This window comes from Pezoporus occidentalis, unplaced genomic scaffold (genome assembly GCF_034315485.1).
Source record: "Pezoporus occidentalis ecotype Australia unplaced genomic scaffold, CSIRO_AGI_Poc_V1 ctg187, whole genome shotgun sequence".
NCBI classification, from domain to species: Eukaryota; Metazoa; Chordata; class Aves; order Psittaciformes; family Psittacidae; genus Pezoporus; species Pezoporus occidentalis.
In genome coordinates this window covers 1,354,217-1,379,723 of record NW_026913715.1, presented here as the reverse complement: position 1 = coordinate 1,379,723, position 25,507 = coordinate 1,354,217, and the positions used below count along the sequence as shown (strand labels likewise).

Sequence of the window (25,507 nt, the reverse complement as noted above, 5' to 3'; positions counted from 1 at the left end):
GGTGCGAGGGCTCCGCGGGGCTGTACCGGGGCTGGGTGCGAGGGCTCCGCGGGGCCGTACCGGGGCCGGGTGCGAGGGCTCCGCGGGGCCGTACCGGAGCTGGGCAGGGGAGGAACAGGGCGGCCGCCACTGCTCGCAGGGGCCCAGGCGCCACCGGGACCCAGCGGCAGCCCCGTCCCGCACCCACCTCTGCCGCGGAAGCGCCGCTGCCCGCCCCGGAAGCTCGGCCCGGCTCAGGCCCGCCCCGCCGCCGCCTCCTCCCGCAGCCAGCGCAGCAGCTGCGGGGTGAAGTAGGTGATGATGGCGTCGGCTCCTGCGGAGAGAGCGGGCGGGTGGAGCGGCCCCGCGGCGGCAGCGGCCCGGGCCCGGGGCGAGGGCTCTGTCTCACCTGCGCGCCTGAAGGCCGTGACCGCCTCCCGGACCGCGGCCTCCAGGGTGAAGGCACCGGCCTGGGCCCCGTGCCACAGCATGGCGAACTCCCCCGAGACGTGGTACACGGCCAGCGGGTGCGTGGGGTGCTGCGGGGAGCGGCGGGCTCAGGCCTCGTGTCCGCTGCCCCCCCCTCACACGGCAGCACCAGCCCCAACGTGAGGCCCGCAGTGACAGGTCCCAACCGGCCCTCCCCACCGCACACCTTCACCCCCCTGGGGACACCCAGCGCCCTCCCCGGCTGCGGGAGCTTACTCGAGCCTTGACGTCCCTCACAAGGTCCAGGTAGGGCATCCCTGGCTTCACCATCAGCATGTCGGCTCCCTCCCGCACGTCCCGGTCCTGTGAGGGGAACGCACAACCCCAGCAGCTCGGGTACAAGAACGTTCCAGCAGGTCCATGCTTTCACCCACAAGAGCCCCCAGAGGGGCTGTGATGGGGGAGGCAAAGCTTCCCCCACTCCCCCCCCGCCAGACACCCGGTGCTGGGGGAGGCAATGGCTCTGTGGCTGCCCCATCCCTGGCAGTGCTCAAGGCCAGGTTGGACACAGGGGCTTGGAGCAAGCTGCTCTAGTGGAAGGTGTCCCTGCCCGTGGCAGGGGTTGGAGCTGGATGAGCCTTAAGGTCCCTTCCAACACAAACCAGGCTGGGATCCATGACCCAACAGCCCAAGCCACAGCAGGGTATGGGATCACCAACTCCACAGCTCCTAGCCCAGTCCTCGGGCCTGCGCTGGGCACCAGCTCTGCAGGGTGATGGGCCTCATTTCTCTTGCTTGTTGAAGGGGAAGACCCGTGGCCATTTTGCTGCCTCCTGCTCCCTTTTGACTCCCAAGAGCCCTGACCTTGCTCTCCCCAAGCCCTGCTGAGGAATTGTCACCCCACAGGAGGGTGTTCTGGTCCCCACAGCCCCAGCCCCGCTCACCCCCTCACTCACCACAGCACGCATGGCCAGGCCCCTGGCACCCGGCGGCAGCTGGTAGCATCGCCTGTCCCCAAAGGCAGGTTTGGATAGAGCAGCATCCCTGGTGAGAGGCGAGGCAGGGCAGGGGATGAAGGACCAGCACCGCTCCCCCTGCCTCCCACCTCATACAGCTTCAGAAACATGAGCACAGACCAGGTCAGTCACCTGAGGGGTGTCTCCTGACGCACCTTTGTGCCCCAGGATCACTTGGGGAGGTACAACAGGCCAGGCTGAGCTGTGCTTCAGCACCCACTGCCCTCCCCATGCCCAGATGGGGTGAAATCGTGTCAGATGTTTTCCTTTTGCTCTTTTCCAAGGCAGGTTCCTCAGGGATGCCCCACCAGGGTCAGGCTGTTCTTGGGACAAGGTCTACCAGCTGACCAAGCTGAGCTTGTCCCTGAAGCCACCCTTTGGGGCAACACCAGCTCCTGTAACTGCCCTCCTCACTGCTTCTGGCAGCTCCCTATGTACCTGCATTGCCACCAATGCCCTGGACAAGCAAGTGACCAAGGTGGTCTCTGTCCCACCCCTGATCTTCCCCCCGGCCTGCCTCTCCTGGGCAAGGTACATTTATCACTCTTTCCCATTGGGAAGCAGGAGGAGTGTGCTCCAAAGTGACCAGAATGGTCCCAGGCTCTGACCAAGCCCCCTTCCCAAACAAGTGCCTGGGAATGCAGCTCCCGGCTGAGGGACAGACCCACCTGAAGGGACCGTAGAAGCACGAAGCAAACTTGGCGCTGTAGCTCATCACCGAGACCTGCAGAGGAGAGCGGAGCTGTGAGGGCCAGAAGGAGGGTGCTGCATCCCAGCAACAGGGCAGAAGCGATTCCCTGCCATGGCTGATCTATAACACATCCACCTTTCCATGCCAGAGCCCTGGCACCTCAGCGTCCCCACATCCAGTCAAGGACATTCCCCTCCTGTGCTCACACGGACAGGGAAATGCCTGTGGCACATGGAATAAGAGTGGTTTGGGTTGGAAGGGACCTTAAAGCTCCTCCAGCTCCAACCCCTGCCATGGGCAGGGACACCTTCCACTAGAGCAGCTTGCTCCAAGCCCCTGTGTCCAACCTGGCCTTGAACACTGCCAGGGATGGGGCAGCCACAGCTTCTCTGGGCACCCTGTGCCAGCGCCTCAGCACCCTCACAGGGAAGAGCTTCTGCCTAAGAGCTCATCTCAGTCTCCCCTCTGGCAGATTAAAGCCATTCCCCTTGGCCTGTCCCTACATCCTGGGCAAGGCAGGGGTTTGCTTCCCCCACTGCTCTTCCAGGTCCCGTGGTGGCACAGGCTCCCTGTGACCATCACTCCTGCCTCTGGCTCATGCAGATCCTGAGCTCACCTTGTTGCCCAGGTCATTGGAGATCAGCGCTGCCTTCACGGCTGCAATGCGCCCGTCCATCATATCTGAGGGGGCAACGATGTGGCAGCCTGCAGGGAAACAGACACAGGAGTGCCTGAGGCTTTGGCTTTGCCTGTACAAGGAGCAGGAGACCCCAGTGCTGAGGGGGTCCCGGCTGCCTGCAGCTCCCCCATCTTGGAACAAATCCTTCCCAGCTGGAGCCAGGCCCCATTTGCTTTGTGTCCAGCTGAAAGGGAGAGGGGACAGGTCTGAGCCTGGGTACCGCTGCAGGGGACCCTCACCTGCTTTGGCATAGGCCAGCGCCACTTGTGCCAGGCGCTGGCAGCTCAGCTCGTTCTGGATGGTGCCGTCCTCGCGCAGGATGCCTGCGAGACAAAGCCGGGTTACACAGGGGCTGGACGGGCCCTCCTGCTTCCATCTCTAGGGAAGGAGATGGCTCTGGGGACAAGCTATGAGGATATTCAGAGCAACAGCAGGGAGTGTGTCAAGGGAGATGGATAAGGACCAGGAGACCAACAACCACGAGTGCTCTGGGGAAGGGAAGATGGAGATGGAGGACACAGATGGGTGCTCAGACAGACTCAGATGGCCAGAGTGGCTGCCTCAAGCACCCGTGCCTCCCACCCTGCTGTCAACACCTAGGAGATGTCTCCCAGGCTCAACTGCACCAGTACTGGGGAGCCCAGTCCTGGTGCAGGGGCTGGTCAGACCTCACTAGCACACGGAGCTCCTCAGTAGGAAATGACTCCCCCCCCCCCCGAGATTGCCAGTGCCAGGATAATGCCCGAGGAGCAGCGCAGGACCCAGGCTGCGTGCTCACCGCAGTGCCCATGGGAGGTGTAAGGGCACAAGCAGACATCGCAGGCAATCAGCAGCTCTGGGAAGGTGGAGCGGATCTTCTTGATGGCCTGGATGGCAGGAGTGTCCTCTGCATCAGCAGCAGAGCCCTCCTCATCCTGGGAGGACAGAAATGCCTCAGCATGCGCAGCCCAGGGCTTCCCACCCACTCCTCCATGGCAGAGGCTGTGCCCAGGGACCCATTTCTGAACCCTGAGACCCTGTCACACCGGGCAGTGTGAGCACCAGCCATAGAAAAGGGTGATGGAGTTGGGCCTCTGAGCAGCCAGTGCAGGTCTCAAGCCCACCTGCAAGAGCTTTCACTACAGTCTCCCATCCCCATCCTGCTCTACTGGGTGAGGTGCAAGCAAGGCCAGAGACCCTGAGCTCCTCCTCTTTGATCAGCAGAACCTCCCTGGCCCCACTCTGCCCTCCCACACCCCTGTGGTTACCCCCTGTCACCACCCTGCACACTGACCTTGTGGACCTTGCTGGGCACCCTGAAGATGAGCACACACTTCAGACCGTCCTCAACGAGGGGACGCAGCATCCCCTCCAGCTTGTTGACTCCATACCTGAGAAGAGCAAAGGGAAGGGGCTGCCAGGCACCCGCTCCATGGGTGAGCTGGTTGTGCCTTGGGTGCTGGACTGGGAGCGACCCAGCATCCACAGCAAGCAGCAACTGGAGATACAGGGGACACGTTGCCTGAACACTGTGAGGAACAACCCAGGACCTTATCTGGGAGTACAGGAACATTATCTACCCCGCATGGACACTCTCTGCTCTGAAAGGCCAAGCATGCCCTGTCCTTGGACCCCTTATCGTGGTGTCCCTGTGGCAGATCCAGCCCACCTCCCCATAGGAACACCTCCTGGGGGCTCTGTGACCACAACCCTGCTGATGCAGCAGTAGATGAAGACAGGAGCTGCCAGTCCAGCAGGATCTCGTGCAGGACCAGAGCCCATGTACTTGCACAGGTTTTCCAGCTGCTGCTGGAAACCCCATTTCCAATTTCCCTGCATGCTGAGCCCACACAATGTGCGAGTGCTCTGGGACATTGTGGGAGCCTGGCACTATCCCTGCCAGTACTGGTACTTTCCCAGCACTCCAATATGATGGATGAGTGCTCCTGCCCTGGCTGATGCTGAGGGTCCCCAAGGCAGGGACCACAGAGGGTTGGAAGCATCGCTCCTGGCTCATGCTCATCTCAGGCCATGCATCAACCCTGCTTTGGCATGGAGCACGGCAGTGACTCTCATGCAGCTCAGCAGGGCTGGACTCTTACCTGGCTTGTCCAGGGAGGCTGGGGATCGGCTCCACTGCATCAGGGCTGTCACTGCAGGAGGTGGATGGGACAGAGACGTGAAGACTCGGTGTGAGGATTTGACCCCCATCCCAGGCTTGACCGCTCCATGGGGAACCTGAACCTATCTAAGAGCTCAGGGAGCACCTAAACCGGACACCCTGAGCGTGGTCCATCCCTAACCCAGAGAGCCAGGGCTCACTCACGTGACAAAAATGGGGTAGATGAGGTTAGAGGCATCGAAGGTGGTGGTTGTACACTGCCAGGAGCGCAGCACAGGGTGGAAGTAGCCGCTGTGGAGAAGGGAATCTGCCTGCATCGTGGATGCTGTGGAAGGAGGCTCTGAAACACCAGAAGCCAGCAGGTTGGTGACCGGTGGTGCCCTGGGAAGCTGCTACTGTTGGTCCATGTGAGGAGGGGGCTCAGATCCAGGCAGCCATGGCAGGACCATCCCTGTCCCTCACTGGGCACACACAGAGAGCATGAGCTGCATCCCAGCCAGCTCCATCCCAGCCCTGCTGGTGGGTGCTGCAGGACCCCCAGCAGCAGTCACATAAACAGGGATGATGCTGATTCCTCCCCATGAAACCCCCTAGTTCTGTGTATGAAACCACCAGTTCACAACCACCAGTGTCCCCCCACAGCAGAACCCTCCTCAGGCTTCCTTTGGTTTGGCTGCTACAGCTGTAACAGTTTTCTATCAGTGAGATGGTCTTTGCTGAATTCACTTCACTTTTGCTTAATGCTGTGTAAGTTGTTTGATAACAGATTTGTATACAGTGAAGAGCTGCTCTATGTAGCACAATGTATTTATGGCTGCAGTTACAGAACAGTACAGGCACTGGATGGGAGAGCTGCATGGGATCACCCTGAAGACTCCAGGGCTTTAAACCCCACAGCTCCAGAGCTCCAGTGGCCACTTGCTGCAGCAAGTGAGGGTGAGGAACACCAGGGAGTTGGGCAAACTGATTGCAGAGGTTGCAAAGAAGAATTACTTGATGCACAGAAATGAAGTGTTAGCTGTGTTAATGCTGGAACTTCTCCTGTAGCAATGCTTTCTTCTTCTGTAGCAGATCTGGTAACAAGTCTCTGATGAGACCGCTAAGATTTAAATTCCCCCTAGAGCTAAACTCTCACCACTGTGTGGTGTGGTGGATGAGCGATGGAAGGGCTGTTTGGCTGCAGCACAGCAGAAGCTGCTGTTTGGGCCCTGGGAACCCCAACCTGGGCTGCAGCCTGTTTGTACAAGCAGCTCCAAGGACTCAGTCTGGCTGCTCTCACAAGGCTGCATCCCGCAGGCGCCTGCGCAGGGTGTCCCGGGAGACAAGAGCCAAGTCCCTGCTGGAGACCAGATTGTTCTGAGAGCTGGAGACTTCTGAAGGAGCGAGCGGATTCCTCCCCTAGTTCCCCATGGCAGGGGGGGCTGCCCTGAGAGGGGACACGAGGACAGGGACTGGCTTGGAGCAGCCCTGGGGTCCCCAGTCCCACCCCTGGAGGGATTCCCCAAGCAATAAAACCTCATGGACCCGCTTCCAGGGAACAGATACAGCCCAGGGCGAACGCTTTACAGCAGCACCCACGGCACCAGGGAGCACCGGGGCTGTGCAGGAGATGGCTCCATCCTGCAGGAAAACCTTTAATCTGAGGCATTCACACGCTCAAGATACTGCAACGGTGAGCCAGGTTCTCAGTCTGTAGCAAAGCACCACAGGCAGAGGGCACTGGTAATATGGGGCATCGTGTCAAGTCCAGGGCCTGACCTGAGTCTCTCGTTTCTGCTTGGGGATGGGCAAAAGGCACCTCTCGGTTACCTACAGGCTCACACCTACATAAACACCTTATGAAGAAGTTGGATGGTGCTTGGGGGGCGTTGCAGACCAGCTGGCAGAGTCACAGCATCGCTTGGCAAGTCATTTTTAGCCCTTGGAAAGCTGCTGCTCTGCCCTTACTCACAGGGAAGGGGCCAGCCCTCGCCTGAACTGCAGTTGGCAGCTCCAGTGCAGTGGCCGGGCTCCAGGCTGGGACGAGTGGAGAACAAAGGGCTCAGTGAGCAAAACCCACCTCGAGAATCCTAAAAATGCTTTTAACAGTTAATCCCCAGGAGGAAGGGGCAGGGTGGAACCAGAGGCACCTGACTCTGTGCAGGGCAGATAGAGGCCCCAGCTCAGAGGCTGCCCTCGCCGGGCAAGGAGGGGACGGGGACAGGGCTGAATTGCAGAGCAGAGATAACAGCCAGGGGGGTGGGCCCAGCACAGCCCTGTCTGCTGCGAGCTGGGGGCACCGGGGGCTCCTCACCAGCCCCACGTGGAGCTGCAGAGTCCCCCTGCCCAGCCAGAGCACCCGCCTGCATGAGGGCACCGGGGTCTTACAGCCTCTGTGTGATGCACGGGGAAGGCCAGGGGAGATGCAGAGTAAGGGCTACAAGAGTGCTGCGATAAGGGGACACTGCACCATGGAGTCACAGTATGGTTTGGATTGGAAGGGACCTTAAAGCTCATCCAGTTCCAACCCCTGCCACGGGCAGGGACACCTTCCCCTAGAGCAGCTTGCTCCAAGCCCCTGTGTCCAACCTGGCCTTGAACACTGCCAGGGATGGGGCAGCCACAGCTTCTCTGGGCACCCTGTGCCAGCGCCTCAGCACCCTCACAGGGAAGAGCTTCTGCCTAAGAGCTCATCTCAATCTCCCCTCTGGCAGCTTAAAGCCATACCCCTTGGCCTCTCTCTGAAGGCCCTTGTTCAAAGCCCCTCTCCAGATTTCTTGTAGCCCCTTCAGGCACTGGAGCTGCTCTCAGGTCTCCCCTTCAGGAGCCTTCTCTTCTCCAGGCTGCCCCAGCCCAGCTCTCTCAGCCTGGCTCCAGAGCAGAGCTGCTCCGGCCCTCATCCTTCCCTTCACAACATCTACCTCAAGTGCTGCAGATACTCAGTGCTCAGTGGATCTGCAATTACACCGCACCATCACACGCTGCTCCGTGCTTTACCGAGCAGAACCCGTTCTGCCCTTACTGCGCTACCGAGCGCTGTCCTTGCCGCCTGCACCCAAGCGGCGTCTCCTTGCCCGGCCGGGCCCTACCCCTCGACTTATCCCGATCTCCGGCCTCAGAGCAGGCCTATAAGAAGACGGGCTCGGGGACCGGGGGCATCAGAGGAGCGGCATTCGCCCCGGCTCCGGTGCCCCCGGTCCCCGTCCCCGTCCCGGTCCCGGTCGCAGGCACTCACCAGCCAACGCGTCCTGCCCTGTCCGTAGGAGTCTCTCAGCTCCTTCTCTCGATTTGCATAATCCCGCCCCCTGGTTAGCATAGACACGCCCCATCAGTGCGGGGGTGTGGCGGGAAGTCTCGCGCGAAATAGCGCGGGAAAGGACTTGGAGGCGGTGCGGAGATGGGGAAGGAGGGGTTTGGGGTGCTGGGGGGTGAGGGGGCAGGTTTTGGGGTTCTGAGCCGGATGGAGCAGGGCTTTGGGTGCTGGGGGGAGGAGGAGGCAGGTTTTGGGGGGCTGTGCGGGGATCTGGAGCCCGGTTTTGTGCTGCTGAAGGGGTTGGAGCAGGGCTTTGTGGTACTGGGCAGTAAGGAGGCAGGTTTTGGGGTGCTGCAGTGGAACCTTGAGCCAGATTTTGGGGTTCTGGGTGAGCTGCGGCAGGATTTAGACCCAGAGTTTGTGGTTCTGGGTGAGGTAGAGCAGGTTTAGGGGTTCTGGGGCTGGTAAGGAGGCAGGTTTTGGGGTGCTGTGGGGGGGGAGTTGGACCAGTTCTAGACCCAGATTTTGGGGCTCAGGGGGCCTGGAGCAGGGTTTTGTGGTGCTGCGGGTGTAAGGAGCCAGGTTTTAGGTGCCTTTTTGGGATATTCTTTGCTAACTGGAAGGCTTCAGGAAGGTTTTTCTGAGCCTTCACTGACTCTAGGTCTGGGCTGCAGCAGCCTCCATCCTCACTTCACTGTGAGACACTCCATCAACAGCAGTTTGCTTCTGCCCTCTCCACAAGCTCGTTACTGACAGGAACAAGAGACTCCACTTGTGTAAAAAAACTCTGGCTTTTATTTGGATATTGTTCCCTTCCAGAATATGCACCCAGGTATGAAAGGAGAGGAAAAAAGGACAAAGAGCTAGCAGAAAGGCCTTTTATCACTGGGGATCTTGGGAAGATGGTGTCAGCTCTGCCTGTTCATCTGACTGTGTGTCAGGAGGAGCCAGACAGCACAAAGTCTTTGTTGGTTCAGTTTTCTTCCGGAGCTGGACTCTGCACAGGCACAAAGGTGGGAAGCTCTTGGGGTTGTTCTGCATCCACTTCGTGGTGAAAGGGATGTTCTGTTCCTCACAAGTGCTGTTTTAAAACTGCAGATCAGTGAATCTCGCAGGTTTCACTTCAACATACCTAAAACTGCCCCCTGACTTCCCTAGTTAAGTTCAAACACTGGGTTTATCAGTCTTCAAAAAGCTCAACTACTAAAGCACTTTTCCCTAAAGGACCCTTATTCTAATGGATATTTTCTCAGAGAGAAAGGCATCAAAACTAACAAGTATAAAAGCACAAACCTACATGAGAAACACACACAGCTTGTTTCAGTCCATCAGTCATGAAGGAGCTTTGGAATGCCCCAGGCCTGACACTGCAGCCCAAGACCCCAGCCAGAGGCAAGACTGTGCCTCTGGGATGGTTGTTGAAGGCTATGGAAGGACCTGTGAGGCAATCAACCCATTCCAATCAGGTAAAGAGAAAAACCTACTCAAGCCAACAAGATCCACCTCTGTTCTACCCCATTTTAACCCGCTCCAGCTCTGCAGGGGAGGGAAGTGAGACTGTGAGCTCCACCATACATCCCAACAGAGCTTCACTGTTCATTCTGATTCAGATCCTAAATAGAATTCCTCTGGGTCTCCCAGGGCTTTAAAGACACAAAACAGCACTTTCAGTACTCAGTTTATATCATAAAGTGCTGTGAAGTACGCTGGTTTGGGTGAGTGAGGTGAATGGGCCACCGGCTCTTGTGCAGTCAAACCTCATTGCTGCATAGGACCGGTGTGGTTGAAAGACACAGCAGCTCTGACAGAGATACAGCAGGAGGAAAAGGCACAGCCAGAATGAAAGTAAATGAAGGAAAATAAAGCAAGTTATGGGGATAAAAGCTTCAGTGTTCAGCTTCCAAGCCCCCTGACATCATCAGGGAGATTCTAAACCCCAAAGGGTTAATGACCTATTTGCTTCAGCCCCTGACATGCTTTAATGAGCTTATTCAGGTCTCTCAAGTTCTTGCTCCAAGTATTTCTTCTGTCTTCTATTTCAGAGCCAAGCCAGTGTGAAAAGCTCAGTCCTGTCACTGTTCAGCCCCCCCGAGCACAGGGAGGAGGAGTCCTTCCACCAGAAAACCTTTAGCAGGAGTCCCTCACGTCCAAGCAAAGGTTTAGCCAAAGTCCTTTATGTACAAGTTAAAGCCAAAAGGGAGAGGCTGCAGAGGAGCAGAGCAAAGCTCTACTGGAAGCAAGAGGGGACACAGCAGAGTTGATTTACAGTGTTTACAGCCCTTTGACCAAAACCCAGCGCCTGCACACATCAGTGAGCTCAGTTGTCCACCTCTTCCTCATCATTCTGCTCTTCTTCATCCATCCTTTCATCATCGTCATCATTCTCTTCCTCTCGGCTCTTATCCTGCTCCTCTGAGTCTGCCTTCTTGTCTTTGTCTTTCCTTGCTTCTTTCTTTCCTTTCTGTTCACGCCTGTAAACTAAGAGAGAGAAAGAGAACACTGAAAGACGACACACTGGCGTCCCCACGGCATGAACCACACAGCAGCTGGAGTCCCACGGCTGCTTCAAAGGAGCAGTGACCCCACAGCAGCCACTCACCCTATTGTCTGAGCTGTGCTGACCAGGAAATCAGGCTAAGTTTCAGCAGAAACCTGCTGAAAAGGATGCAGGAGCTCACATTTAGGCAGCACCTAAGGCTTCCCTTAGATAAATATAATAGGGGGGTGACAGCAGATGAGACTTTCTCAATCCTCATCAGTTGTGACATACAATGTTATCCCAGTCCTGTTAGGGCGCACATTAGTTATCCCCAGGCAGTGTAGGTTGCTGGGCAAAGAGAAGAGAAACAAGACAGGCAAGTAAGTGTTGCTTGTCCAGTGCTTGAGGAAAACAGGGCTCAGTGCTACAGAGTCCCCCCACGTGAACAAGGCTGGTACCTTCCAGTGATTCCTTCAGAGGGGCTACAAATCGCTGGAACTCCATCTCCTCCATGGCAGAGAGAACATCACCAGCATTCAGGGTTTTCCTCTTCCCCTTCATGGCAAAGTTATTTGCACTAGTCAAAAATGAGAAGTAGAAGAGGGAACTGGTAACTGGCTCCAGTTTAGTCTTGTTAGTCACAAGCAACTTGAGAAAAGAACCCATCTCTCAAACATCTGGGGTTTTTGAATCTCCTACTGGCAGCTGAAGGTACCTCTCTGTCTACATTGGCTGTTTGTTGGCTGGACCTTTCCCACAACCAGGGGGAAGGAGCTAGTCAGAACGCTGGCTGCAGGGTGACAATTCCACAAAGCCATTCCATACCCAACACCAGGGGACCAACTGCCTGCACAGCATCCAAACTGCCCAAGGAACTCTGGGCTGATAAGGCAGGCTCCTGCTTGCCTAAGGCTGCTGTGTGGGGAGCAGCCTGGAGAGGGAACCAAACGCTCCTCCCTTTCCTGGGAAAGGCAACGCAGCTGTGTTCTAAGGGAATGGCAGCCTGGGACCCCTCCTGTTCCTGGCAGGGATGGGTCTCCATGTCCAGAGCCCAAAGCTGCTTTCCCTGGGGTGGTAAAGAGCAGCCGGAACGCCACTGCTGTGATCTGGTAAACTGGCCTGCACTAACGATTGTTTTGTTGATGTAAACAGGCAATCCCAGCCTGGTTTGGGTTGGAAGGGACCTTAAAGCTCATCCAGTCCAACTCCTGCCACAGGCAGGGACACTTTCAACTACATCAACAGCACCGGTTATGTAGTGCAACAAATTCTTACCATGATGTTGCATAAAGCACAAACACACTCGCTGCTCGAGAGATCGCACTCCGAGCTTCCTTGGAGATGTTGACTCCATCAGGAAGCTGAAAAACAAATTCAACTTTTATCAGCAGCTGCTAGAAATTAAACTTGCATAATTCAGATATCAGGCCCATTAAGGCATTTGGAAGACTCAGCACAACTGGAAGTGGAAGGTTGGTCTTGGTCACTATCCCAGCAACTTTGACGCCAGCTGGGAAGCACCCTCAGTTTGACTGTGCTCTTCTAAATGCAATGGGCTACACAGGAGCAAAGACACTTCTGGATCAGGGATGGGTCTGACCACCGTCTCAGGGCAATTTGTCTGATGGCTCCCAGGTTCCCAACACAGCCTGATCCCTGGCACATCTGGATCCATCTGGCCACAGCTCGATGCCCAGGACCAAACAGACCTCTAGTGACTGGGGTTAGAATCCCAGCCTGGTTTGTGTTGGAATGGACCTTAAAGCTCCTCCAGCTCCAACCCCTGCCACAGCAGGGACACCTTCCACTAGAGCAGCTTGCTCCAAGCCCCTGTGTCCAACCTGGCCTTGAGCACTGCCAGGGATGGGGCAGCCACAGCTTCTCTGGGCACCCTGTGCCAGCGCCTCAGCACCCCCATAGGGGATTATTCCACGCCCTCACCAGGACCCGGTTCCCTTCGCTCCCCGGACACAGCCCCAGTGCCCCGGGACTTGGCTGCCGCCGCGGCGCAGGCCCGCAGTACTCGGTGGGTCACAGCCTGGCTCCGTCCCTCCCGCACCCCTCCCGGGCCTGGGCCCGTTCTGAGCAGCCAAACCGCAGCTCGGCGGAGCCCCTTCGACTGCAGCCCGGGGGAGAACTGGCTCCTCCATCCCGGTGCCCCCCGGGCCCGGCACCCACCGCCTCCTTGATGATGCGGGTGATGACGGCGTTGGGCAGGTTCAGGTCCTCCGGTCTCTCCGCCATGCTGGGCCTCCTGCAGGGAACGGGGGTGTCACCGGGCCGGAGGGAAGCCCGGGGGGGGGCGGTCACGGTGGCCCCAGGCCCGGCCCGCACTAAAGCCCGCGCTCAGCCGCTGCCCTCTGACCCTTCCCGGCGTGCAGCGGGGGGGGAGCAGGCGGGCGGAAGCGGCGGCGGGGCGGGAGAGGAACGGGCGTGGGGAAGGGGCGGGATGAGAGCTCCCCTGTGAGGGTGCTGAGGCGCTGGCACAGGGTGCCCAGAGAAGCTGTGGCTGCCCCATCCCTGGCAGTGTTCAAGGCCAGGTTGGACACAGGGGCTTGGAGCAAGCTGCTCTAGTGGAAGGTGTCCCTGCTGTGGCAGGGGTTGGAGCTGGAGGAGCTTTAAGGTCCCTTCCAGCCCAAACCAGTCTGATTCTGTGATCAGTTTTTACCTGATGGTTGCAGTTGTGAGCAGTGAGGGACTGCAGTTTTTTTCCACAGCAAGTGTATGATTCCCAGTACAAAGAGCGCTGTTACAATGGGGATAGTTCAGAAACATTTCTGAGGCTTGTTTATCATTGGTGATAGTAATTTGTATTTGACCTAACAGTGTGCTGGGGATAGCACAGCGTTTGGAGGGCACAAAGGGCAGACCTGACGGAAGGCTTGTGTGGCCTTGATGCCCTTCGCAGTTACAGTGATTGGATTCATGAAGACCATCCCTGTGTGTACAGGTCCTGCCTCCTGAACCTCGTTTCTAGCTCCTTTTGGCGCGCTCTGTTGTTAACACACGTGGTTCATGGCTCTTGGGGTGAGGTGCTGCAGTGGGCGACGGGGCCCATTGCTGGTGTCAGCTTTTGGGCGCTGTGACCCTCAGCAGCGCTGCAGCTCCGGCTCCTTCTGCTTTGTTTTGCCAGGGCCTGAGCTGGGTTGATCTGAGAACCAAGCGAGCTGGTGCTGGCTCTGGTGAAGGGGTGCAGCAGGAGAAGGGGCGATGCCAGCCCAGGGCCCAAAGCTCCCCTGCTCCCTGGCAAAGGCTGGGCCCTTCCTAGCAAGTTGTGTGTACAGCAGGTTCTGTTCTTCCTTGAAGGCTTTGATCACTGCTGTGTGATAGAGAGCTCAGCTCAGTCTCCCCTCTGGCAGGTTAAAGCCATTCCCCTTGGCCTGTCCCTACAGGCCCTTGTCCCAAGCCCCTCTCCAGCTTTCCTGCAGCCCCTTTAGGCACTGGAGCTGCTCTCAGGTCTCCCCTTCAGGAGCCTTCTCTTCTCCAGGCTGCCCCAGCCCAGCTCTCTCAGCCTGGCTCCAGAGCAGAGCTGCTCCAGCCCTTGCAGCATCTTTGTAGCCCTCCGAGTGCATCTGTCCCCAAACTTTAATGTCTGGAACCATTCCGTCTTTCCCTAAGACAAAACAGGTGCTGCAAGGAGGAGCCCAGCTCCCAGTGGAGTTAGCTACCTTGTATATACCGCTTGCAGGCTTCTCTTCCTGCCCTGGGTTTTCTAAGGTTAGATCATCCCTGATGAAGGCCTCCAAACAAAGCTGTTTCATCCTTGAAATGTCTTCCTGGGATCCTTTTTTTACCATAAACTAATTCATCAGTTTTGATTATCCAAACATTGCCAACCTAAAATTCTTCTGAGTGCACTTTCCTCTCTGACCTAAGAAAGATTCTTGGGCAAATTGAGTGTACCAGTGCAGGGGCTATTTTCAGCTGCGTGGACCAACTATTACGTTAATGCTGGCTTTGTTAATTCATTTTGGAAGGTGCTTTGCAAAGGAAACCTGTAGGCTAAGCTCTGAGCTGCCTTTCTGACTGTTCATTCGAACTGGTTTCACCATGAATCTTGCTTTTCTTTGTATTGAGCTTCTGAAAGACCTGTTTTTCCAGGCCTGAACTCTGCAGCAGGGTCAGACGTTATCTCACCTGGACAGAGGAACCTCATGCTCTTCAATAACGCTGTAGAAGTGAGTGCTTTGTGCTTGGAGGGAGGGCAGTGCCTTTCTGACTGCAGAGAACATGATCACTATTATGCAGTAACCAGGCCGTGCTCTGCCAAATGAGCCAGAATACAAATGAATTCACAGGGTGGCTTAAAGTGGCCACAGTGAGGCTGAACTCCTCATGTGCTGCTGCCCCAATGGGATCCAACTCCTATGGCTGCAAAATGTAAACTCAAGGTGACCTTATTATAGTGGAAAGTCACACAATCATAGAATAGTTAGGGTAGGAAAGGACCTTAAGATCATCCAGTTCCAACCCCCCCTGCCATGGGCAGGAACACCTCACACTAAACCATGGCACCCAAGGCTCTGTCCAACCTGGTCTTGAACACTGCCAGGGATGGAGCATTCACAGCTTCCCTGGGCAACCCATTCCAGTGCCTCACCACCCTCACAGTAAAGAACTTCTTCCTTATATCCTATCTAAACTTGTCCTGTTTAAGTTTGAACCTGTTACCCCTTGTCCTAGGGGCTGGACAACTACTGTTGGAGACTGTCTCATGCTGTTCTTGTTTTTCCTTCTGACATGGAACAGGACCTCGAGCTGCACAGACCTTGTCTGACCCCATATGTTTGCTTTTAGCTTCTTACATATCCTTGAGTTCTGTAAGGAAAAGGGTCTTCACTGAGGGGTTGTTGGTCACCCCCCCAGGGAACTCTTACCAAGCCTGCCTGAGCTCTGGGAGCATTGCTCTGTGCTCAGTTGTGTGGTTTAATTGTAGGTAGTCCTGCAAGGAGCAGGGAGTTGGACTCAATAGTTCTTGTGGGTCCTTTCCAACTTGAGAGATTCCATGGTTCCATGTGCCTGCTCCCATGCTTGGGCAAAAGGGGGGAGAAAAAGGGCAGCTGCCCTTTCAGCAGCAGCCTTCAACTAAATTAGCTTCACCTGGACACAGAAGTGTAGCAGAACCAAAGTGTGTGGGGCTTCACCTGAGAGTGAAGAAGATCTCTTCCAACAAAGGGCAACTTTGAGCCATTTCTGGTACCTGATCTCTGTCTCCTCCTAGCAGATGCCCTGGCCAAATCTGTTTGCTTGCCAATACCACGAATACTTGTTTTTCTGTCAAGTTACTGAGCTGGCCTGGCTTTGAGAGGTTGAACAGGGGAGCCCTGGAAAGCAGCACCCAGGTGCCTGGTGTCAGTGAGCTGACAGCAGCTCAACTCCTTCAGGTAGCTTCAGTCTCTGCTCTCAGTTCAGCTCAGGTGACAGGCAGTGACTTTTTAAGCTGTTGTAAGTTAATTACTTTGATCCATGTGACCATCCTAAGGCCAAAATCATCATCCCCAAGAGATCTTTTCCTATATTGAAACCCATCTCTTTTGGGAGAAGCGTCACTAAACTTGTTGAAGGGCCAGCTTATTATTTTTATTTCATTAAAACAAGCCAGCCACAGATGTATCCTTAGCATTTGTCCAAATCCAGCAATCCCAGCAGCACTGCAGGCTCAGGAAAGCTGGATCCCAGCCCCGTGTGCAAGGCAGCAGGGGCTGAGAGCAGGGACTCGGCATTGTGGACCTGGGATCACGTAGCCCCAGTGAGAGTTTCTAAGGGCCACATGGGGGTTTCTAAGTGGCAGAGGCTGCTCCGGTGCCCTGTGGGACTGGGTGATCCCTGCTGCTGTTCCTCACCTCTTGCTGCTGCAGTTTATGCTCTGCTTCCACTGTATTTATTATCTCATGTATGTTTCTGCTTGACCTAGGTCAACTTCTTTGTCAGATGTAATGTGCCCTGGAGCTGCTGCAGAAAGGGAACTGGATGTTCATAGAATCATAGAGTAGTTTGAGTTGGAAGGGACCTTAAAGCTTATCCAGTTCTAGCCCCCTGCCATGGGCAGGGACACCTTCCACTAGAGCAGCTTGCTCCAAGCCCCATCCAACCTCTAAGACCTGGAATATCTTGCTGCTACTCTTCGCTAATGTAATCAGGGGTACAGAGCATGGAATGGATGGTGCTGTGAGTTTGTGTAGTGCTGTGTAAACTCTGCTTTTATTCAGGTTAAAGCCTGTTGGACAGGTATGTGTTAAATACCCTGCCTGTGGAAATCCCACTGCCTTGAAACACAAAGCCAAGGACAAAGCCTCTTCATGGTAGAGTTGTGAGGTGTTTGGGTGATGTTCTTAAGTCAGGGGTGTGCTCAGCCTACTGTTACTCTGCAGGCTAGAATGGCAAAAGGAAAAAAAGGGGGTAAAAAGGTGAAAACCATAGTTCATTGTTACCCACTGGTGCTATGGGGTGCTATCTGCTCTCAGCCCTCTGAGAGTTGGACTGTGCTGTGCTGCTGAGGCTAACCCAGGGGTTGCTCCCACTGCCACTGTCCTGTGTGGCTGCTGTTTCCTCACTCTGAAGGGTGACAGTGGGAGGCTCTGCCTGGCCCAGCAGGAGATGTTTTGTACAGGATGTTTCAGGAAGCATTGCTGAGCTTCAAAGGGATCCCTATGGAATTAAGCAGCCCCAGGGCTAGCAAGGGAAGCAGGCAGGCAGTTACTGCAGTCTCTGAGTGTTCAACACAGGTGAAAATCCTCAAGAACTGGAGATAAAAGATGAGCTTCTTGCTCTCCCATCTATTTCCCTGCTGTGACTGTCTCATGGAGAGGAGCTGAGTGATGGAGTAGCTCTAATGCAAACCCAGCCTAGTTGTGGCTGTCTTAATGGGCAGTTTTGGCCACCGTTTAGCCTTAGCAGTAACAAAGGGGTGAGGGACAAGATGAACTGCTTTGAGTTCAGCAAGCTTGGTTGGCCCTGCTGAAAGATGGGCATGTGCACACAGACTGCTCTGTGCTCTGCATTCCTGGTTTGTAACAGCTCCTGCCCATGTGGAATTTGTTACAGGCCCTTTGCCTGCCCTAGATGTACTTGGCCATGCTTTAAGCCTGAGTTCTAACAGCAACACCTCCCCATTGCAGAGGCCAGAATCACTGTGGGTGAGTCCCGTTGTGTGTTGTGTTCATTTTGGGGGTAAGGGATAGAGATTTAGAGAAGGGATCAGCCAAGGAAGTTTGTAACAAAGCTATGGGTGAAAGATGCCAAATGTAAGAAGTCCTATAAAGATGCAAAGAGAAGGTTCTTGTAAAACTGGACATCACAGACTGGTATTTCAGCAGGGTGCTGAGATGGACAGGCTGGAGAGGGTCCAGAGAAAGGCCACAAAGAGGATCCCAGGATTGGGCAGAGCGTGAGGAAAGGCTGAGAGAGCTGGGATTGCTCAGCCTGGAGAAGAGAAGGCTCCAGGAGATCTTGTCACCATGCAAAGAAGATGAAGACTCCCTTTTTCCAAGGGGTCCCATGGAAAAGACAAGGGTGATGGGCACAAGTTATTCCTGAGGAGATTCTGGTTGGACACAAGAAGAAAATTTTTCCCAGTCAGAACAACCACCCACTGGAATAATCTCCTCAGGGAAGTGTAAGATTCCCCAACACAACCCTGGGTCCAGGGTGCTGGGGCATCTAGACTAGGTCATGCTTTGCCTAGAAAGGTTGGACCAGATGATGCTTGAGGTCCCTTCAATCTAGGATTTGACGACTTAGTGCCATGAGTTAGTGGTGGATTTGGGAGTGCTGGGGTAAAGGTTGGATTTGATCTTAAAGGTCTTTTCTAACCTGTTTGATCCTATGATTCTTCATTCTGTTCAGCCTGGAGAAGAGAAGCTGCCTGGAGACCTCAGAGCAGCCTTCCAGTATCTGAAGGGGGCCTATAGGGATGCTGGGGAGGGACTCTTCATCAGGGACTGTAGTGACAGACAAGGGGTAATGGGTTAAAACTTAAACAGGGGAAGTTTAGATTGGATGTAAGGAGGAAATTCTTTACCGTAAGGTTGGTGAGGCACTGGAATGCGTTGCCCAGGGAGGTTGTGAATGCTCCATCCCTGGCATTGCTCAGGGCCAGGTTGGACGAAGCCTTGGGTGCCATGGTTTAGTGTGAGGTGTCCCTGCTCATGGCAGGGGGGTTGGAACTGGATGATCTTAAGGTCCTTTCAACCCTAACTATTCTATGATTTGATGATTCTATTGGCACTTGTTGGAACAACCCAGCTGTGCTGGCTGCAGCAGTGGTGTCAGGGACGGGAGCAGCCCAGCAGTGCCCTGGACTCGGTGTTGCTCTAGACCCTGGGGCAGAGGGGGCTGCAGCAGTCCCACCACTGGGACAGTGCTGAGGTCTTGTGGGACCGTGCTAATGCCAGGGATCTGCCCTCAGGATTCCCCAGAAATAGCCCAGGCCCTTTCTGTGCCGATCCTCCTACCACATGGGAAGCCAAGTGATTTTTCCCCGTCTGATTTCATCTCTTTAGTTTCAAAGCCAGCTTCAACCTTGTGGGCTCTGTGTGTGTGTGTCTGTTACCCTTTTGCCTGGACTAACTGTCAGGGCACATGTCTGGGTTTGAATTTCCAGCCAAAGGCAGGTCCTGGTGCTGGGAAACTGAAATGGGTGACTGAGAACGTGTTAAATTTTAAAAGAAAGCCATTAACTCCGGGGCCAAGCAGCTGAATGTGCAGATTGCTGCAGACTCCAATGGAAATGCAGGTTAAGGTCAGTCCCCAGGGGCTTGGATGTGAGGGGGGAAGGCAGAAAGAGTTGATCCGTCCCTGTTGGGAGCCAGGAAAGAGGCTGTTGCAGGTGCCACCACCACCATCTCTTCCCAGCATACCCTTTAACTGGTGACTTCCAAGGACTGGAGCTCAGATCCCCTGGGACATTTACATAGTGGGGATTTTACCTGCGGTGCCAAAGGCTTGTGGCAGCCAAAGCACAGCCTGGACACAGGACGCTGGTGCCTGGAGGTGGCTGGAGACAGCGATCGTCCCGCGTGTGGTCATGGAGCAGTTGGGAGAGCCGGGGATCGCCCCAGAGTGCCCAGGTGATTCTGCTGCTGTCTGCTGGGTGTGGGGTGGGGGGATCATGGCTGCACCCTGGTATTTGGAGGTGAGGGACGGTAGCTCCCGCACGCTCTGTGTGGTGTTGGAGGTGCCCTGCTTGTTGCAGGATCCCGTTTGGGCGCTCTGCTCGTGCCTTGCGCTGCAGGAAGGAGCAGACTGGAATCTGCTGGGTTGGAGAGTCAGGAGTGATTTCTGCAGTGAGCAGCAAACTCTCTGGGAGGGGAGCATGGGGACTCCCATGGCCTTGCAATCCCAGAGTCCTTTACTAATAATGTTTGATTACTCTTTTTAAACCTCCTGTCTCATGGGGTTCCTTTACCAAACCTGTGAGACCTGATACAGTGCACGTTAGTGACCTGTTTGTCTTTCCTTTTGCCTCTTAGAAGCATTTTGCCATGGAGAGGGGAGGCTTTGTGTGAGCCTGGGCAGCTCCTAGGAGACAGGGCCATGTCAGACGCCTCTCACCACTTGCTGTGTGCCATAGGGAATAACACAAGCTGTTGTGAGGACTGTGTGAAGGAGGTAGGGACATGGCAGGGCTGGGCTGGTGCACATTCTGCTTGTGCTAACAGAAGTTCAGGATACCTGGGACTGCAGAGAGGATGGTTTGCTTCTTCCCCCAAGACTGCTTGGTGTTGTGTGTGCTGTGGGTTGAGATATGCTGGTCACGGCTGGGGATACTGTGCACCAAAACATACAATCCCAGACTATTTTTGGGGGGTAAGTAAATTCGCTGGGGTAAAGTGTTAAGTTTGATGGATGGCACATGGAGATCGCTGGGAATGTCAGCAAGTGGATTCAGCTCAACAAAGAGCTTTTGATAAGCCTGAAGGGAGGAACACTGAAGCACTCTGTACCCCTGAGCAGTGCCCATCCCACCTGTGTGCTGGTTCCTTGTTGTCCAGGCAACTTTGACATCCTCTACCTGTGCCTGTGGTGCTCGGGGCTTCTGGGGGATGTGGTGAGGGATAGATGGATGCTGGGGAGAGTGGCAGGGTCCTTCTTCAACCCTCCTGTCAGGAGGTGACAGCAGCACTGACAGTGACCCCAGTCAGTCCAGGGCCTCTCCTCTGTGAACCTCCATGTGTGATCTTGCTGTTAGATGCAGCCGTAAGAGAAGGGGATTGAGCCTCTGGGAGGTTCCTCTACACACCCAGGGCTGGGATGCTGAGGGGTCCCCAGACCCTCCCTGTCTGGAGAAAGGGAGAGCTCCCATAATATTCTGTAGTAGAAATACTTGTGGCTTGGTTCCTCTCCCACAGTGCTGCCTGTGGGGACAGGGGAGGAAGGTGAGGATGGGTTGAAGGGGTTCATTCTCTCCCTGGCTCTGTGTCCAGGGTTCTCTTGCATGTCAGAAGATATGGTAAAGGATGTGACACCTCTGGTTTCAGCGCATTATGGTTTGGATGAGCTCTGACGTTGGTGAGCTGTGCTGGAGCTCAACTTGGGTCTATAGGGAGAGCATGAGCAGCCATGGGGATGTGTTTCTGAATGCCAGGTGCAAGGATCTCCTTGGGCAGCTGGGACAGGGAACTGCAGGATGTGATGGCCCATGGGAGACTGAGATGAGCTCTTAGGCAGAAGCTCTTCCCTGTGAGGGTGCTGAGGCGCTGGCACAGGGTGCCCAGAGAAGCTGTGGCTGCCCCATCCCTGGCAGTGTTCAAGGCCAGGTTGGACACAGGGGCTTGGAGCAAGCTGCTCTAGGGGAAGGTGTCCCTGCCCGTGGCAGGGGTTGGAGCTGGGTGAGCTTTAAGGTCCCTTCCAACACTAACTAGGCTGGGATTCTGCTTGCCTCCCACACCTCTGACACTGTCAGCCTTGCTGGGAAATTGGGATCCATCTCCCCCTGTACTCAAATCCAGAGTTATTAGAAAAGCATGTTGTAGCTGCTGAGAATGGCAGGGTTGTGGGGCTGCTGGTGCTCTGGCTCTGCCTGTGCTGCAGGGCTTGTGTATCCCCTGCCTCTTGATTAGGGCAGCAAAGCCAGTGCTGTGCTGAATGAGCAGCAATTACAGATGAAATCGCTCCTTTCCTTGGGTTCCTTCTTCACCCCACCCTGAGCTCTGGGTCCCTGTGGTGGGGGCAGCTGGAGCCCATTGTGCTCCCAGGCATTGCTGCTGAGAAGCTGAGCAGCAGGAGAGCAGTTCGGTGGAGCTGACCGCTCTCACCCATGACAGTGCCTGGTGCTCCTTCCCCTGTGTGCAGGAGGCTCCAGCAGCACAGCATCTGTGGGGATGGATGTGGGTGCTTCCCTGAGCAGGAAGGTGATACTGGGAGCCCAGGTGGATTCAGCTCTGGGCCTGTTTTGCTCCACTGATCTCTGAGCTGCGCATCATCCACCTCACATCCTGCTGTGCTGTGTGAAGGAGGGATCAGGAGGCACCTGGCTCCTTTTTACCATGGGGCAGGAGCTTTGCATGGGAGCTGCCAGCAGAGAGTCCTGCAAGGCCTTCCCAGGCTCTGCATACCTTGAGGTGAAACTAGCTGGCTGCCTACAGGTTGTCAAGGTTAGGGCTGAGCACTGTGTGGGGCTGCCAGCACAGAGCCATGATTTTTGTCTGGAGGCCTTTGGAGACTTCCAAATCATTATTTGTGTCTTCTCTGATGCCCTGTGATTTATGGCAGAGGTACAATAGGTGTCTGTTGGCAGTGATGGATTGGGCTGTCCAGAGAGCATTCCTCCCTTGCTCACTCTGTCCCTTCTGTTGCTGCAGTTTCAGGCAGTTTTGCTGGTGTAAATTCAGCTGAATCAAACCTGTGCCCCTGCCAGAGAATGAGCCAAGCTCTGGGAGAAAAGGCAACTTTTCTAGGAGCAAACAGCCTTTCCAAGCTGCTGCCTCTGCTCCAGGCCCCTTGGGCTAAGGGCTGTGACAATGGAGCTGGGGGGTGTTTTGGGGTACGTGGAGGCGCTGAGCTCAGTGCTGTGTGTCCTGGCACACCCTGCCACAGTGACACATCCTGGCTTCAGAGGGCTCCATCTTGCACCAGAATCACAGGTCAGGCTCTTCTGCTTGCATGGATAGTGTTGGCATTCTATCCAACTCACATCCAACCCTCACTCTATCCAACTTACAGCCATGGATGAGGGACACTGCTCTGCCCTCGTAGGGGGGATTCACCTGAGACTCCACAGCTCGGGCTGTGTTTGCACTGGGTCTACATAAGGGCAATGTGAGACATCTGTGCTGCACTAACCCTGCATTGCTCAGCTCTGTGGGAGAAGCCTGGGCAGAAGTTTCTGGTCCTGAAGAGCTACTGAGCCATGCAGGTTCCCCTGCTCTGTGCTCTGAAGGCTCCCATCTCTGGTTCTGTGCACTTCCCTCTTTATCAGATGGGATCCTGTGGTGGTTTGATGGCTGTGGGGGAGGAGGGGCAGACTGGGACCACTGTACCTGCTGTATCTGCAGGGTGCTGGCCCCAATGGAACCATCCAGGTCCTCCTGGTGCAGGGCCTCCCTGCTGCTCTGAGCCCCAGCACATCAGCACAGTGTGGACCGGAGCTGGAGCCTTGCAAGACTGTTGTGAGCACCCAGCAGTGGCAGGGCAGCATCTCCAGTGTCCGGGAAAGCTGCTTATGGACTAATGAAGCCCTGATGGGGCTGGTTGTCTGTTTTAAATGCAGTGAGGGTGCTGAGCAGAGCCTCTGGGGTGCATGCTCTGTGTGCCAAAGGGCCATGGCTGCAGCTCAGGTGTGAGCATGTGTCTGTTCTGCTGTGACACTGGAGGCAGGGGATCTCCATCCTTCCTCTCCTCTCTGCACACAGGCAGGGCTGAGCAGTGGGGTGATGGTGGGGGGCAGATGTGCCCCATTTGTGCAGAGCTGGCCAGGGAAGGCTCAGTGCAGGGGCCCTGGCAGCGGGGCATGCAGGGGAAGGCTGGGGCAAGGTGCAGACGTACCCTTCTGCAGAGCCTGTGATGTCCCCTGTGCACGCATCCTGCTGTGTCTCATCTTCTCTTCCCTCTGGCAGGGACAGGGCAGAGTCCCCAGTTGCTGGAGCACCTGCCCCTGGCGAAGGGGCGATGTGGGGCTGCACGATCCTCCCCATGGCAGCAGAGGGGAGCCTCGGGGGGCAGGAGGAAGATCAGCCACGCACGGGTGAAGGGGAAAGGTGAGTGATGGGGTGTGAGGGGGGCTGTGGGCCAGCGGGGGCTCAGCCATGGCCAGGAGCTTGTGGAGGGGCAGCCATGGGGAGGATGGCAGGGGTGTGCATCCAGCACCCTGGATCTATAGGAGATTGTGTCCTTTTCTGTCCCAGAGAGGTCAATGTATTTAATAATGCTCCACCTGGATGCAGTCTGGGAACTGAAGCTGCCCTCACAGCACTGACAGCAGCATCCACTGTCATGTCTGCTCGCAGCCTGTGCTGGGCTGCACCCCTGTCCCTCCAACCTTCACTTGTCAGGGCTGAGCTTTCCCATTGCCCACCTCTGCCCAGGCTCAGCGCAGTGGGAGCTGTGAATCAGCCACGCTCACCCTGAAAGCTCCTGTGGGGCTGGTCCAGGCTCACCACAGCCCCCATGCTGCTGGGGACCCCGCAGCCTCGCACCAGTGCCACAAGGATCCAGACTCATTGAGTGTGGTGTTTCCTACAGCATGAGGTGGTGAGGGAGCAGGTCCACCCTGCTGGGGACTGATGGAGATCAGCCCTGGGGGGTCCTGGCACTGTGGGGAGCAGAAGTACTTGGATTCGAGCAGAATGGGACAGCCTGGCCTTTGGGGAGCTCTCTGTAATTCCCCCACACTCCCCAGAGTGGTGTTAGCGCTGGGTGCCTCCCAGTGAGCTGTGGTGCAGCACCTGGAGCTGGTGGGTGCATTGCCAGCTCCCAGGTGATGGAAGGGGCAGCTCTGGGGCCCTGCAGAGTGATCCCGTGAGCCTGGGGGACTGTGTGTCTTTGCCTTTTCAGATGGAGCCAGGAGGGGCTGGGCTCTGCTCCCAAGGAACAAGGGATGGGACAAGAGGAAACGGCCTCAAGCTGCACCAGGGCAGGTTTAGATGGAGCTGAGGAACAATTCCTTCCCCAGAGGGTGCTCAGGCATTGGAACAGGCTGCCCAGGGCAGGGCTGCAGTCACCATCCCTGCGAGTGTTCACACGCCGTGGAGACGAGGCCTCAGTGCCGTGGCTTAGTGGTGGGCTTGGCAGTGCTGGGAACGGTTGGACTGGATGAGCTTAAAGGGCTTTTCCAACCTGGCTGATTCTGTGTCTCTGAGAGCCAAGCAGGCACCCCATGCTCTGCCATCTCTTTCTTAGCTCACGCCTTCGCTTGCCAGCAGTAACCTCCTCAGCGCTGTGGGACATGTGCTGGCAGTCCCCATGGCACCAAGAGCCACCGGGTTACTTCCATCCTGGCGCGCCGCAGTTCAGGAGAAGCGTGTCAAGGTTTCCCCTTTCCCCGGAGCTCATTCCCGGTGCCTGAGCGGCGTGGCCGTGGGCCGGTGCTGCCGTGGGGTGCTCGGGGAGCGCAGGATGCTGCCCGCATCCCCACACGCGGCTTGGGGCTCGGCTCTGTTTGCTCAGGCAGGTGCGGTCCCTGTTCAAACCCGCGGGGCCAATGGGAGCGGCGCTGCCCCAACGGGCGGCGGTTGGACGCGTCCCGTGGGATCCCGCTGCCGGTCCCTGCCTGCCGAGCGCCCGCCGGGCTGGGCAGGGGCAGCTCCGGGTGCTGCCGCCATGGAGCCCGGGAGCATCCGCAGGGTCTCGCTCTGCACCCGCCGCGCTGCCCCCCTCGGAGCTTCTTTCTGCCTCAGCACGTTCGGTAAGCGGCGAGCCTGCAGCCCGGCAGCGGGGCTGCGAGCGCGGGGGGAGCTGCAGCGA

At 56.3% G+C, this 25,507-nt stretch overlaps 3 protein-coding genes across 6 annotated transcripts in view; 1 reads left to right on the top strand and 2 right to left on the bottom strand.

Moving 5' to 3' along the window:
• Nucleotides 1-151: 151 nt before the first annotated feature.
• ALAD (aminolevulinate dehydratase) lies at nt 152-8,188 on the bottom strand. Its single transcript, XM_062616078.1, has 12 exons — nt 8,110-8,188; nt 5,100-5,235; nt 4,876-4,926; nt 4,068-4,164; nt 3,573-3,708; nt 3,034-3,117; nt 2,732-2,820; nt 2,093-2,148; nt 1,365-1,452; nt 685-771; nt 389-518; nt 152-313 (listed from the first exon to the last, which is right to left on the bottom strand). The coding sequence occupies exons 2-12, from the start codon at nt 5,210-5,212 to the stop codon at nt 234-236; spliced, it is 1,011 nt and encodes a 336-aa protein (XP_062472062.1). The 5' UTR covers nt 5,213-5,235; nt 8,110-8,188; the 3' UTR covers nt 152-233.
• A 711-nt stretch (nt 8,189-8,899) lies between these two features.
• On the bottom strand, nt 8,900-12,888 carry POLE3 (DNA polymerase epsilon 3, accessory subunit). The gene is made up of 4 exons (XM_062616012.1): nt 12,785-12,888; nt 11,882-11,967; nt 11,065-11,183; nt 8,900-10,605 (listed from the first exon to the last, which is right to left on the bottom strand). The coding sequence occupies exons 1-4, from the start codon at nt 12,848-12,850 to the stop codon at nt 10,445-10,447; spliced, it is 432 nt and encodes a 143-aa protein (XP_062471996.1). The 5' UTR covers nt 12,851-12,888; the 3' UTR covers nt 8,900-10,444.
• A 6,412-nt stretch (nt 12,889-19,300) lies between these two features.
• RGS3 (regulator of G protein signaling 3) overlaps nt 19,301-25,507 on the top strand; it is a 75,174-nt gene continuing 68,967 nt past the window's right edge. For 2 of the 4 annotated variants that reach the window (XM_062616005.1, XM_062616002.1), the window contains exon 1: nt 25,349-25,448. In XM_062616005.1, the coding sequence (XP_062471989.1) occupies nt 25,364-25,448 (85 nt within the window). In that variant the 5' untranslated portion in view covers nt 25,349-25,363. Of the gene's footprint in view, nt 19,675-23,661; nt 23,803-25,348; nt 25,449-25,507 lie in introns of those variants that run through there. The other 2 variants (XM_062616004.1, XM_062616003.1) reach the window with 2 other exon arrangements.

What these genes read in the sequence shown, in the direction of transcription:
- ALAD (XM_062616078.1), bottom strand. Translation starts at nt 5,212, where the DNA reads ATGCAGGCAGATTCCCTTCTCCACAGCGGCTACTTCCACCCTGTGCTG. An exon ending in AGCCTCCCTGGACAAGCCAG is followed by an intron (nt 4,165 to 4,875) that starts GTAAGAGTCCAG and finishes TGCTCTTCTCAG; the next exon opens with GTATGGAGTCAACAAGCTGG. An exon ending in CCAATGACCTGGGCAACAAG is followed by an intron (nt 2,149 to 2,731) that starts GTGAGCTCAGGA and finishes TCTCCTCTGCAG; the next exon opens with GTCTCGGTGATGAGCTACAG.
- POLE3 (XM_062616012.1), bottom strand. Translation starts at nt 12,850, where the DNA reads ATGGCGGAGAGACCGGAGGACCTGAACCTGCCCAACGCCGTCATCACC. An exon ending in CCCGCATCATCAAGGAGGCG is followed by an intron (nt 11,968 to 12,784) that starts GTGGGTGCCGGG and finishes TTTGTTTTTCAG; the next exon opens with CTTCCTGATGGAGTCAACAT. An exon ending in GTGCTTTATGCAACATCATG is followed by an intron (nt 11,184 to 11,881) that starts GTAAGAATTTGT and finishes ATTTTTGACTAG; the next exon opens with TGCAAATAACTTTGCCATGA.